The sequence below is a fragment of the Lynx canadensis genome, chromosome B3 (assembly GCF_007474595.2).
Source record: "Lynx canadensis isolate LIC74 chromosome B3, mLynCan4.pri.v2, whole genome shotgun sequence".
In the NCBI taxonomy this organism is placed as follows: Eukaryota; Metazoa; Chordata; class Mammalia; order Carnivora; family Felidae; genus Lynx; species Lynx canadensis.
Window position 1 is genome coordinate 115891467 of NC_044308.2, and position 12336 is coordinate 115903802.

At 42.4% G+C, this 12336-nt stretch overlaps 1 protein-coding gene across 1 annotated transcript; it reads left to right on the plus strand.

The window, feature by feature from the left end:
• Window positions 1-10847: 10847 nt before the first annotated feature.
• On the plus strand, window positions 10848-11984 carry LOC115517088 (disintegrin and metalloproteinase domain-containing protein 30-like). Its single transcript, XM_030320233.1, has one exon. The coding sequence runs from the start codon at window positions 10848-10850 to the stop codon at window positions 11982-11984; it is 1137 nt and encodes a 378-aa protein (XP_030176093.1).
• The last annotated feature ends 352 nt before the right edge of the window (window positions 11985-12336 follow it).

Genomic DNA, 12336 nt, shown 5'->3' on the forward strand with positions numbered 1-12336 from the left:
TCGTGAATTTGAGCCCCACGTCAGGCTCTCTGCTGTCAGCACAGAGCCCGCTTTGGATCCTCTGTCCCCCTCTCTTTCTGTCCCTCCCTGCTTGTTCTCTCTCTCTCTCTCTCTGTCTCTCAAAAATAAACATTTAAAAAAATTAAGGAAAAGAGAAAACAAAGGATGGAGAGGAGAGTGGAAGCTTCTTAAAAGAATTTTGAGGAGAGAATTACATTCTCTGATACTTCATAACAACTGAATGCACTTGGGGTGATTGATGGAAAGAAGGAGTAAACAGAGGCCATAAGTAGAAAAATTAGCGTGTATGATAATAGTTTCTTATAAAGTTAAACTTCTAACCACCCTGTGTCCCAGCGATTCTGGCCCTAGGAAATTCCCCACAAAGACTTGTATGTGAATCTTCAGAGCAGTGTTATTCATGAAATTTATTCCACAAACTGGGAATAAACAACCAGTCCTTAATAGCTGAATGGTTAAAGAAACTGGCATATTCATCCAGTGGAATAATCCCTCATAAGTCAGAACTAACTTTTGATCCATGTAAGAATATGGATTTATCTCACAGGTATGATGATGACAGAAACAATCAGACCAAAGGAACTGAATACATGATTTAATTTGAATGAATTCTAGAATAGTCTAGAATAGGCTGTAATTTACGGAAATAGAATTTAAATCAGTAGTTTCCTGATGTGGCTGATGTGGCAATGGAGGAACGGAAGGAACTTTCTGGAGTGATAGGAAACTTCTGTATCTTCATTGAGGTGTGCTATGGATTCAATGTTTGTGTCCCTGCAAAATTCATAGGTTGAAATCCTAAGCCCAAAGGCGACAGTATTAGGAGCTGGGGCCTTTGGAACGTCTTTAGGTCATGAAGGTGGAGCCCTCACGAATGGGATCAGTGTCTTTATAACAGAGACCCCGGAGAGCTCTCTCACCCCTTCTGCCATGTGGCTTCACGGCAAGAGGTGCCATCTATGAAGCAAGAAGCCGTTCTCACCAGACAATAGATGTGTGGTTGACTTGATCTTGGACTTTGTATCTCCACAAGCGTGAGAAATAAAGTTCTCTTGTTTGTAAGACACACAGTCTACGGTATTTTGTTATAGTGGCCAAAACAGGCTAAGGTAGGGTGGTGGTTATAAATCAAAAGTCATCAAGATCCACTTTGAAATCTGTGTATTTTATTGTATGCTAAGTATACCTCAAAAAAAAAAAAGCATATGTCTTGTATGCTACGTATATTTCATTGTATGCTAAGTATAGAGGTATAACTGATGTACAATATTACATTCGTTTCAGGCATACACCAGAGTGATTTGACAATAAATAAAATAAAATAAAATAATTATTACATATTTCTCTTTCCACTTTCAAGGTAATCAAGGGAGAAGAGGGAAGTTACCATGTTATTAGACAAACTTCACAGTCTGTCACTGTCACCTTATATATGAAAGGATATTGTAATGAGACATATTGAGTATTCCTACGAAACTACTGGAATGATAATCTCTCTCTCCTAAAGGACCCCCATGCTTTTTTTTTCCAAGTAAAAAAACAAATAGTATTTGGATATTGGCATCTTTATTCCCATTTACCAGAAATTGTTCAAAGAACATGAACGATTTATCTATTGATCAGAAAAAAAAGTTTTATAACCTGAAAACATGTTTACTCACTATGAGCTGTAAATTGATTAAATCGGAGATTTCGGTGAGTTGTTTTTTTTTTTTTTTTTTTTTAGCAGTAAATAAATATCCAAAGCTGCAAACCACTTAGGAAGCCATCAGTTATGTATTTCCTACACTTCTGAAAACCTTTCTTCTGGAATCAATCTTTGTTTTTACTTTCAAAGTATGACTACTATAAATGACCATATTCATTAGCCTGCCACCTAAAAAGCATTAGCCATTAATTTGTGGAATGAACAAATAAGCAAGTTTTCTTGTGTTCTTGAAGTACAATATAGTTCCTTCACTTAAGTGCAGGATGCAGGAAGTATAAACTCCTAATGTGAATCCACCTGTACTCCACGATGAGGGCACTGAGGTCTAGACAAGGGCAGTGACCTGGCCAAGGTCACACAGCAAGCAGAACCCAGGTCTCTGACCCTCAGTTCAGAGAGGCCTGGGGCTCAGAGATAGGTCTCCTCTATCCCCAATTGGCAGAGAAGTGAACCTAGGACAAGACAGATACCCAACCTGGGGCAGTGGCAGACCTGAACATTTTGGAAATGCCCTGAGGGCTCTGACTGCCTCATACACACAGCCTGGAATGGAAAGGTGTAAGATGGGCCTGAGGGAACAGCCATACCAGGAGTAGGAATGACTCTTGCCCCATGGCCCGGAGAGGGGACATGAAGATGGCCTGGCAGGGCTACTGGGCGGAGGTGGGATGAGCAGATGGCTATGGCTTTTGGGCCATCAACACTTGCTCAAATTCCCCTACCTGAGTGTGACTGTTGCCACTGAGCCAGGGGTCATATATCCCCAAATCTCTCTTTCTTCACCTTGTCCATCATAGCAAGCCTCACCAGTGATTGGTTATGTTTCCTGCTTTGTCCACCTCTGTTCTTAGACAGTGAGTTTTCCAAGTCAGGTTAGTTCTTTGCTCCTAGCACCCAGCATAGGTCCCAGCCCAAATAGATAGATATCTGGTGAATGTTCAGGATAAACCAGAGGTATGAGTACTAATGGTAGAATTTGAGGCACACAGATATGGCTATTCCTCGTGGAGACAGTCCTCTTCAGGAGGACCACACACAGTTCTGGGCTTACCTGCAGAATTGAGAGGCACAGCTATCCCCATAGGGGTGGGGCCAAGGTGGAGGAAAGAGGGTGCCCAAGGGCTGTGAGAGGGCCTTGGGAGAATATGAAGATAGGTGCTCCACTGGGCAGAGAGCAAACTGGCCCTGGGCTTGGACCTGGGGGTACAGCAGGGGGCAGGATGGTGGATAAGGTCCTCACAGAATTCAGTTCAGTGGAGAGGATAGAAGACAAATGAGAAAAGCAGCCAACAGAGGATGCCAGGTGTTGGGGAGGACATTTCAGCAAGACATGAGGTCTAGAAGAAGCTGCAGTGCAGGGGGGACAGCACCCTAGGCCAAGGGCACAAAGGCCTGCATGTCAGGAACCCCCAGTGCAGTGGTAGCAAAATGAATGGGGTGGTGGGCTGAATCTGGTGAGGGACACATGGGGCCTCTCAGAGGTGGCAAGGAGAGTCCCCAAACTTAGGGTGCTTGAAAGGATCCTGGGTGTCCTATCTTGGCCACCATCCTCTTGGGTCAACAATCTTGATATAGCTATACCTCCTAACTGGGCAGGGCTAGGCAGGTTTGGAATGCAGTGGGCCTGGAATATTCCCCTGGAGGTAGTGCCTCTATCATCATCACCTTCTTTGTGGCAGCTGCCCTTACTGACTGCCACCACATGTCAGAGTGTCACGACCAGGTGGTGGAGACAGGCAGAGGGCACCAAAGGACCTGCCTAAAAGTCACAAGGGCAGCAGCAGGACTCATGCCTGCATACCACTTCAAGGGGTCCTTACTCAGGATTTGGGGGCAAGGTTTAAGTTACAGCTTTTAGCTTTGCCCAGGACAAAGGCTCCTCTCACCTATGTTCTGGATCTAGTAGGAGTCTGCCGGCCTGCAGCTTACAAGTTACATGCGTCCTTGGCTCTGGCAGGTGCCTGAACCAGCCTCCAGAGCCCAGTGGCCAGGAGACCTACACCTGCCCAAACCCTCTATACTTGAGGCTCCCCCTCTCCAGCCTGTAACATGGTGAGCCCTCCCCCCCCCCAGGTAGTGCTCTGCAAGGCTGGGCTGCAGGGATTTAATTTTATTTTATTAAAGTATAGTTGACATACAATGTTACATTGGTTTCAGGTGTACAACAGTGAGATGACAAGTACATACAACACAACATCTATGCTCACCACAAGTGTAGTTACCATCTTTCACCATACCTGGGCTGCAGTGATTTTAAAAATCACAATTTGCAAAGCTCAGTGTTCCTTGAAAGGCCAAGTGAGCCCCAGAGCAACTCTCCCTATCCCCTTACCTTACTCCAATGGGAACAGATCACCCTGGACAGGGTCTTGTGTCAGGGTCTCCAGTAGCTTGATGTGGTCTGATCCTCTAAATCACTGGCAAATTCAGAGCTGGAGAGGAATTGGTTCCAGCGAATCCAGCCTTCCCAGGCCCCTCCCAAAGATCAATGGGAAAACTGCTATCCATGGATAAAAACAGATTTGGGAGACTCCTAGAGTCCACGTAGAAAGTTTTAGCAACACTGGGGAACAATAACAACAACAACAACAACAAAAACAACAACAACAACAAAACTCAGAATAATCATACAAGAAGAGAAGTAAGTCTTCATTTTGCCTGCATCATCCCATCCCACGCCAGCATTGTTCAGCACCAAGAAAGGACTTCCAAACTAGAAACTTTTCCTCTTACCAGCAAAAGAAGAACAGAGTGAGTGAACAGCTTCTCCAGCCTCATGGGGCAGTGCACAAAGGTCCCACCTTAGTTTCATTCCACCTAGACCAGCAAAGTTAACACATAATGAGCTGACTAGAAGCAAGGAGGAAAAGCAGAGGCTGTTATTAGCAGACACACAGTAGGAACAATGGTGGTTTACAAATACCTGCTTTGCAAACAAACTCAGATTTGGCCACTCATGAAGCCAGCCACCTACTCAGACTCCATGGACTCACTGTGGATCTTGCCAACTTTCTCCCCCCAGATATTTGCACTTACTGACACCAGCCTCCTTGTTCTCTCCCCCTGTCCCCAGTGGAGACCAAGAGGACCAAGAGCCATGCCTGCAGCCAAATCACACTTCTTTAACCATACAAGTATAAGTGGTGGAGTCCCATCAGCATTCCAGCACTTGGGCTTAGCCTCTTTAGCTGTACCTGCATACCACAGGCCTGATGCCCATCATTGGCCTCCACTGCAATGTGCATGCCTAGGGGGAGAGTGGGTAGCCACAGTTGAGTGCACAATATCTAGCCCTTCCCCCTACAGCTGCTTGCAGGTCTGGACTAGGCCCTGCTTCTCTCATTGGCTGGTACCACCATGCCCACCAGTAGCTATTCTCTCCAGCTGTATACCTACATACCCCCAGCCCAACACCCATCACTGGCCTCAGTGTGGTGTGTATACTTGGGGAGACAGAAACGCCTCAGAGCTGCCAGTCTGTCCATAGTTGGCCCCACTCCTTGCTACCTGCCCTGGTCCTCATCACTAAAAGCATGTCTGCAAAAGGCATCTGCCACTGCATTGGCACCTACAGCTTTCCCCACAACTGAGGGTGTGCACATCACTGGCTCTGGTAACCCTTACTGCCTTCCCTGGTCCCTAGCTACCAGACCTGGAGGTACCACTAAGGAACTCAACAACTTTGCAGCTCCTGTACTTGCCAAGGACTGCATAGTTGGCAATGCTGTGAACTTCAGCGGCCCAAGCTGAGGAGACATCAGGTCCCCCCGCCCCCAGACCCAGTGAGAGCCATCACATATTCCCATACTTGGCACCCAGGTCACACAGCATGATCTCGTGTGCCATCCACCTGAAGGTGAAAGGCTTCCCATACTAAACTCAGTCCATGATGTCTGGAAGAGGTGACTGCATCTTCAAATGTACTGACACCTATGAAAGTCTACATGGATCACGAATATTCAGGAATATGTGTTTCCTCCAAAGAAATACAGTAAACCTCCAGTAACTGGCTCCAAAGAAATGGAGATCTAGGAATTGTCTGACAAGGAATTCAAAATAATTGTTAAACAGGTGCTCAGAGAATTACAAGAGAATACAGATAAACCATTCCATGAAATCAGAAAAAATAATGCAAAAACAAAAGAAGTTCAACAAAGAGAGAAAACAAAAAGGAACAAAACAGAAATATTGGAGCTGAAGAATACACTGACCTGCAGAACAGAGAGCTTCAGCAGGAAACCTGGACAAGCAGAAAGAGAATCAGTGAACTCAAAGACAGTTCAATTCAAACTAACCAATCAAAGAAGAAAAACATGAATGAAAGGGAAAAAAGAAGGCCTACAGGAATTACAGGACATCATCAAGAAAAGAAAGAAGGAAGGAAGGAAGAAAAGGGGAGGGGAGGGAAGGGAAGGAAAAAAGATAATGTACACATCATTAGAGTCCCAGAAGAAAAACAGAGACAGAAGGGGTAGAAATTTATTTAAAGTAATCATGACTGAGAACCTCTCAAACTCGGGGAGAGATTTGGATGTCCAAGTTCATGAAACTAATATGTTGCCTCAAAATCTCAGTGCAAATGTTCTTCTATAAGATACATAATCATTAAACTGGTTCATAGGGTAGGCATAATTTTAATTAAAAAAAAAATCAGTATCTTCCACACTGGTTGTGCTGCACCACAGTCCCACCAGACACATACATGAGTTCAGTAGTTCCACATCCTCACCCAAACCAATGACTCTTGCGCATGCCAGGGGATGAGAAATAGTATCTCATTCCATTTGCAATGTGCATTGCCCTGATAACTAATGATGTTATGTGTCACTATTATGTTTATTGGACACATCTATATTTTTTGTTATGAAGTGACAGTTCAAGTCTTTCTTGCCCATTTTTGTATTGGGCTATTTGTCTTAGTGTTATTGAATATAAGAGTTCTTCAAATACTTTGGATACACATTTCTTTGTTCTTATGTGTTGTGCACAAGTATTCTCTTCTGGTTTAAGGCTTCCTATTCGTTTTGTGATGGTGCCTTTTAAGGAGCTGATACTTTTCATTTTTATGAATCCCAATTTATCATTTTTGTTATCATTAATACACATTATGTCCTAAAAAAATCTTTGTTTAATCTGTTACTAAGAATATTTGTCTTATTAAAATTTCTAGAAAGGTAAGCATCTTAGCCATTACATGTAATTGTAAGATCCTCCCCCCGTTAATTTTTGTGTATGGTAAGGATAGGAGTTGAGGCTAACTTTTTTCCTATATAAACATCCAGTTTTCCTACCACTTTTTGTTATAGACTATGCTTTCCCTATTAAATTATCTTGGGGCATGTATTAGTTTTCCATTGCAATTGTAAAAATTACCATATCCTTGCTGCTTTAAAATAGGAAATTTATTTTATTTTTTTCCATTTAAAAAGGTTATTTTATTTGCATAGTATTTTTGTAAAGATTTTTTTAGTAATTTTTTTTTTCTTTTCAAATTTTTTAAATTCCAGTTAGTTAACACACAGTGCGATACTGATTTCAGGAGTAGAAGTCAGTGATTCATCACTTACATACAACCCCAGTGCTCATCATAACAACTGCCCTCCTTAATACCCATCTCCCACCTAGCCCATCCCTGACCCACCTCCCTCCATCAACCCTCAGATTGTTCTCTATCTTTAAGAGTCTCCTATGGTTTGTTTCCCTCTCCCTTTTTTCTTTGTTTCTCCTTTCCAGCTGTTTATCTGTTTCTTAAATTCCACATATGAGTGAAATCATATGATATTTGTCTTTCTCTGACTGATTTATTTCACTTAGCATAATACCCTCTAGTTCCATCCACCTTGTTGCAAATGGAAAGATTTCATTCTCTTTGATGGCTGAGTAATATTCCATTGTATATGTGTATATACATATATACCACATTTTCTCTATCCATTCATGAGTCAATGGACATTTGGGCTCTTTCCATAATTTGGCTATTGTTGATAATGCTGGTATAAACATTGAGGTGCATGTACCCTTTCAAATTTGTATTTTTGTATCCTTTGGGTAAATATCTAGTATTGCAACTGCTGCGTTATAGGGTAGTTCTACTTCTAACTTTTTGAGGAACCTCCATACCATGTTCCAGAGTAGCTGCACCAGTTTCCATTACCACCAACAGTGTAAGAGGATTCCCATTTCTCCACATCCTCACCAACATCTGTTGTTTCCTGTGTTGTTGATTTTAGCCATTCTGACAGGTGTGAGATGATATCTCATTGTGGTTTTGATTTGTATTTCCCTGATTATGGGTGATGTTGAGCATCCATTCATGTATCTGTTAGTCATCTAGATGTCTTCTTTGAAAAAGTGTCTATCCATGTCTTCTGCCCATTTCTTAACTGGATTATTTGCTTTTGGGTGTTGTTTGATAAGTTCTTTATGTATTTTGGATATTAACCCTTTATCATTTGCAAATGTCATTTGCAAATACCTTCTCCCATTCCAAAGGTTGCCTTTTAATTCTGTTGATTGTTTCCTTTGCTGTGTAGAAGATTCTTATCTTGATGAAGTCCTAATAGTATATTTTTGCTTTTATTTCCCTTGCCTCAAAGATGAATCTAATAAGTTGCTATGGCCAATGTCAAAGAGGTTACTGCCTGTGTTCTCCTCTAGGATTTTGATGATTTCCTGTCTCACATTTAGCCCTTTCATCCATTTTGAATTTGTTGTTGTGTACACTGTAAGAAAGTTGTCCAGTTTTATTTTTCAGCATGTTGCTGTCCAGTTTTCCCAACACCATTTGCTGAAAAGACTGTCTTTATTCCATTGGATACTCTTTGTTGTTTTGTTGAAGATTAGTTGACCATATAGTTGTAGGTCCATTTCTGGGTTTTTCATTCTGTTCCATTGATCTATATGTCTGTTTTTGTGCCAGTACCATACTGTCTTGATAATTACAGCTTTTTCATCATCATACCTGTGAGATAAATCCATATTCTTACATGGATCAAAAGTTAATTCTGACTTATGAGGGATTATTCCACTGGATGAATATGCCAGTTTCTTTAATCATTCAGCTATTAAGGACTGGTTGTTTATTCCCAGTTTGTGGAATAAATTTCATGAATAACACTGCTCTGAAGATTCACATACAAGTCTTTGTGGGGAATTTCCTAGGGCCAGAATCGCTGGGACACAGGGTGGTTAGAAGTTTAACTTTATAAGAAACTATTATCATACACGCTAATTTTTCTACTTATGGCCTCTGTTTCCTCTTTCTTTCCATCAATCACCTCAAGTGCATTCAGTTGTTATGAAGTATGAGAGAATCTAATTCTCTCCTCAAAATTCTTTTAAGAAGCTTCCACTCTCCTCTCCATCCTTTGTTTTCTCTTTTCCTTAATTTTTTTAAATGTTTGTTTATTTTTGAGAGAGAGAGAGAGAGAGAGAGAAAGAGAGAGAACAAGCAGGGAGGGACAGAAAGAGAGGGGGACAGAGGATCCAAAGCGGGCTCTGTGCTGACAGCAGAGAGCCTGACGTGGGGCTCAAATTCACGAACCGCAAGATCATGGCCTGAGCCGAAGTCAGACACTTAACCAACTGAGCCTCCATCCTTTGTTTTAATTACATGTTGATCCCTGATGTCATTTAGGTTTGAGAAAGAAAAGTCCTTCGCTCACTTAAAATTCCACCAAATGCCCTTATTCTTCCCCTGTGACTTCTCCAAGAGACCATGGGACCTTTCAGCTCAGGTATACACACTGTTGTTCCCAATTCCTCCCATTTGTCCTCTTCTCTAGGTCCCCTGTGCTAGGACACCCAACTCACTGAGCACAGCACCCCCCCCCCCCTTAATGAGCACACCATTATTATGTAATAGCTTCCCCTCCCTCCTCCACCTGTCTGGCCTCTGCCCAGTCCCCAGTCTCTCTCTGGTCTCCTCAGGACTCCATTGCCAGGAAAGCTGCTGTTTCAGGGATCATCTTGCCTGCCCCCCACCTGACTGCATCTTCTGTGGTCACAGGCTCCCTCACTCATGGGGCCTGCCTGGGCCCAGGCCCACTTGACAGGTGATCTCTGGCTGCCTCTGCTCTGGCTACTCTTGTCCCCGGTCTGCTGCTCCCATGCCCTCCCGGGATGGCGCTTCACTTCCTCTGAAGTTGTGATCCCCAGGAAGGTGTCCCACAGGGTGAGTGGAGCTGAGAGACAAGGCCAACTTTCCTATAAGATCCACTTCAGAGGCCAAAGACATGTGGTTCACATGAAAGTCAAGAGGAGCTTGCTGCCCAAACATTTTCCTGTTATCACTGACAATGATCAAGGTGCCATGCAGGAGGACTACCCGTTTGTCCCTCGAGACTGTTACTACCACAGCTACCTGGAAGGGGTTCCTGGGTCCATGGGCACACTGGACACCTGCTACGGGGGTCTGCATGGCATGCTGCAGGTGGATGACTTCACTTATGAAATAAAACCATTGGAGGCTTCTTCCAGATTCGAGCATGTGATTTCTCTACTTGTGTCAGAAGGAAGACCGTCAGAGTCTCAAAGGTGTAAGATTGAAGAACAATCTACAAATCAGGCATATGAAGAGGCAATACTTTCTGGAGCTCCTAGGGCAGCCCCCGTTTATTTGTGGTGGCCACATAAGAAATATTTAAAAATTCACTACACGGTTTCTAACACGTTAACTGTACGGAATACTAATTACACTCGTATAATTGAAAATGTAGTGATTTTGAACAACATATTACATACCATTTACAAACCGAGTCTCCTAGATGTCAACATACGTGCTTTGTGCATATGGGATGGAATGGACAGGATTAATTTTTATGAGTTCTCGACTATTCAAGCAGCTATAACTGAATATGGTTTGTGGAAGTTCTATGCTTTGTATGATGCAATTCGTCATGATACCTCAATACTTCTTACAGGACATAGACTCTTTGGGGCCTTATATTATGCCCACCACAATGGAATGTGCAACCCCAACTGGGGAGCAGCATATGTATGTGTAACAAATTATCACATATTTTTAGCTGCAGCTATTTCAGCACATATAGTAGGTCATAGTTTGGGCATCCGACATGATGTACCCGGTTGTCATTGCTTTCGAAGAGAACACTGTGTCATGTCTCCTGTACCTGGTTTATTGGATATGATGAGCAATTGTTCTTATGCAAGATTGCATCACTGGATTTCTGGTTGGGATCCTTGTTTGAGCATACCAAATGTCCCATACAGAAATTTTCCTTATGTAGCTGCTCGTCGTGGTGACCTAATTGTAGATCGGAATGAACAATGTGATTGTGGCTCCTTAAAACAATGTTCTAAGAATAAGTGTTGCAAGACCAATTGTGTCCTTTTCCGTGGCAGTGATTGCAGTGAAGGACCCTGCTGTGTTAACTGCAAATTTGCTCAACCTGGAACGATTTGCAGAGACCAACTTGGTATTTGTGATCTGCCAGAATACTGTGATGGGAAAACACATAATTGTCCAAATGACATGTACACCCAAGATGGAACCCCATGTTCAGCATTAGCTGTTTGTGTGAGAGGAAACTGTAGTGACCGTGACATGCAGTGTCAATCCCTTTTTGGCTTCCAAATTAAAGATGCTTCACCGAAGTGTTATGAACATTTGAATATACTAGGTGACCGATTTGGCAACTGTGGAGTGAGGGTGTCACAAGGAGGAGGAAGACCTTTTAAATGTGAAGAAGATAATGTTCTTTGTGGAATGCTGCACTGTAGTAATGTCCATGAAATTCCTGGTGGAGGTGAGCACACTACATTTCGTCATATAATAATACCAGGTGTTACAGAAGAAAAATGCTTTGGATATGACGCACACCATGGGACAGATACGCCAGAAATGGGGCTTGTAGTGGATGGTGCAACATGTGGCCCAGGAAAATACTGTTTGAAACAGAATTGTACTTTTTACGAAGACATGGGTTTTGACTGCGATGTCAAGACATGCAACTTCAGAGGGGTGTGCAACAACAAGAAACATTGTCACTGTATGAAAGGTTGGAAACCACCATCGTGTGACGAGAGAGGATTGGGTGGTAGTATAGACAGTGGTCCCCCACCTGACAGAGAAGTAGGTCTCACACCCAAAATAATTGTGAAGGTAAACAAGGCAGTACTTCTACTGACTCTTCGCTTAATTCTTTTTGTGACTTCAATCATCATTGGTAGGTTTCATCATTTAGAAGAGATACCAGAAGAAGAGAGACAAAGAAAACCCCCTAAACGCAAGTAAATACTAACTGGAATGCACCAGATGGGGAAAATCACATTGGCATATATAAGGAGAAATGATCAATAATGTGATAATTACATAATCTTATAGCCATTCTGAAATTGTCATCTGAAAATAAAATGGCAATTTAAAAAAGTTCTGTGTGTTTAAATTTATTTAACGTTTCCTGTCTAGTCATATTCTTATTATTATTAGAGATGATAGTAGAGACTCTTAGATTCATTAACAAGAAGACCAGTACTCTTCTAAGATGTGGATTCTAACATTTTATAGATGCCTGCATAGCAAATCTTGTTTGCTCTGGTATGCACTGGTTTTAACGAGTTATTGGACCATTTCCCAATTGGTTATA

What these genes read in the sequence shown, in the direction of transcription:
- LOC115517088 (XM_030320233.1), top strand. Translation starts at nt 10,848, where the DNA reads ATGTCTCCTGTACCTGGTTTATTGGATATGATGAGCAATTGTTCTTAT.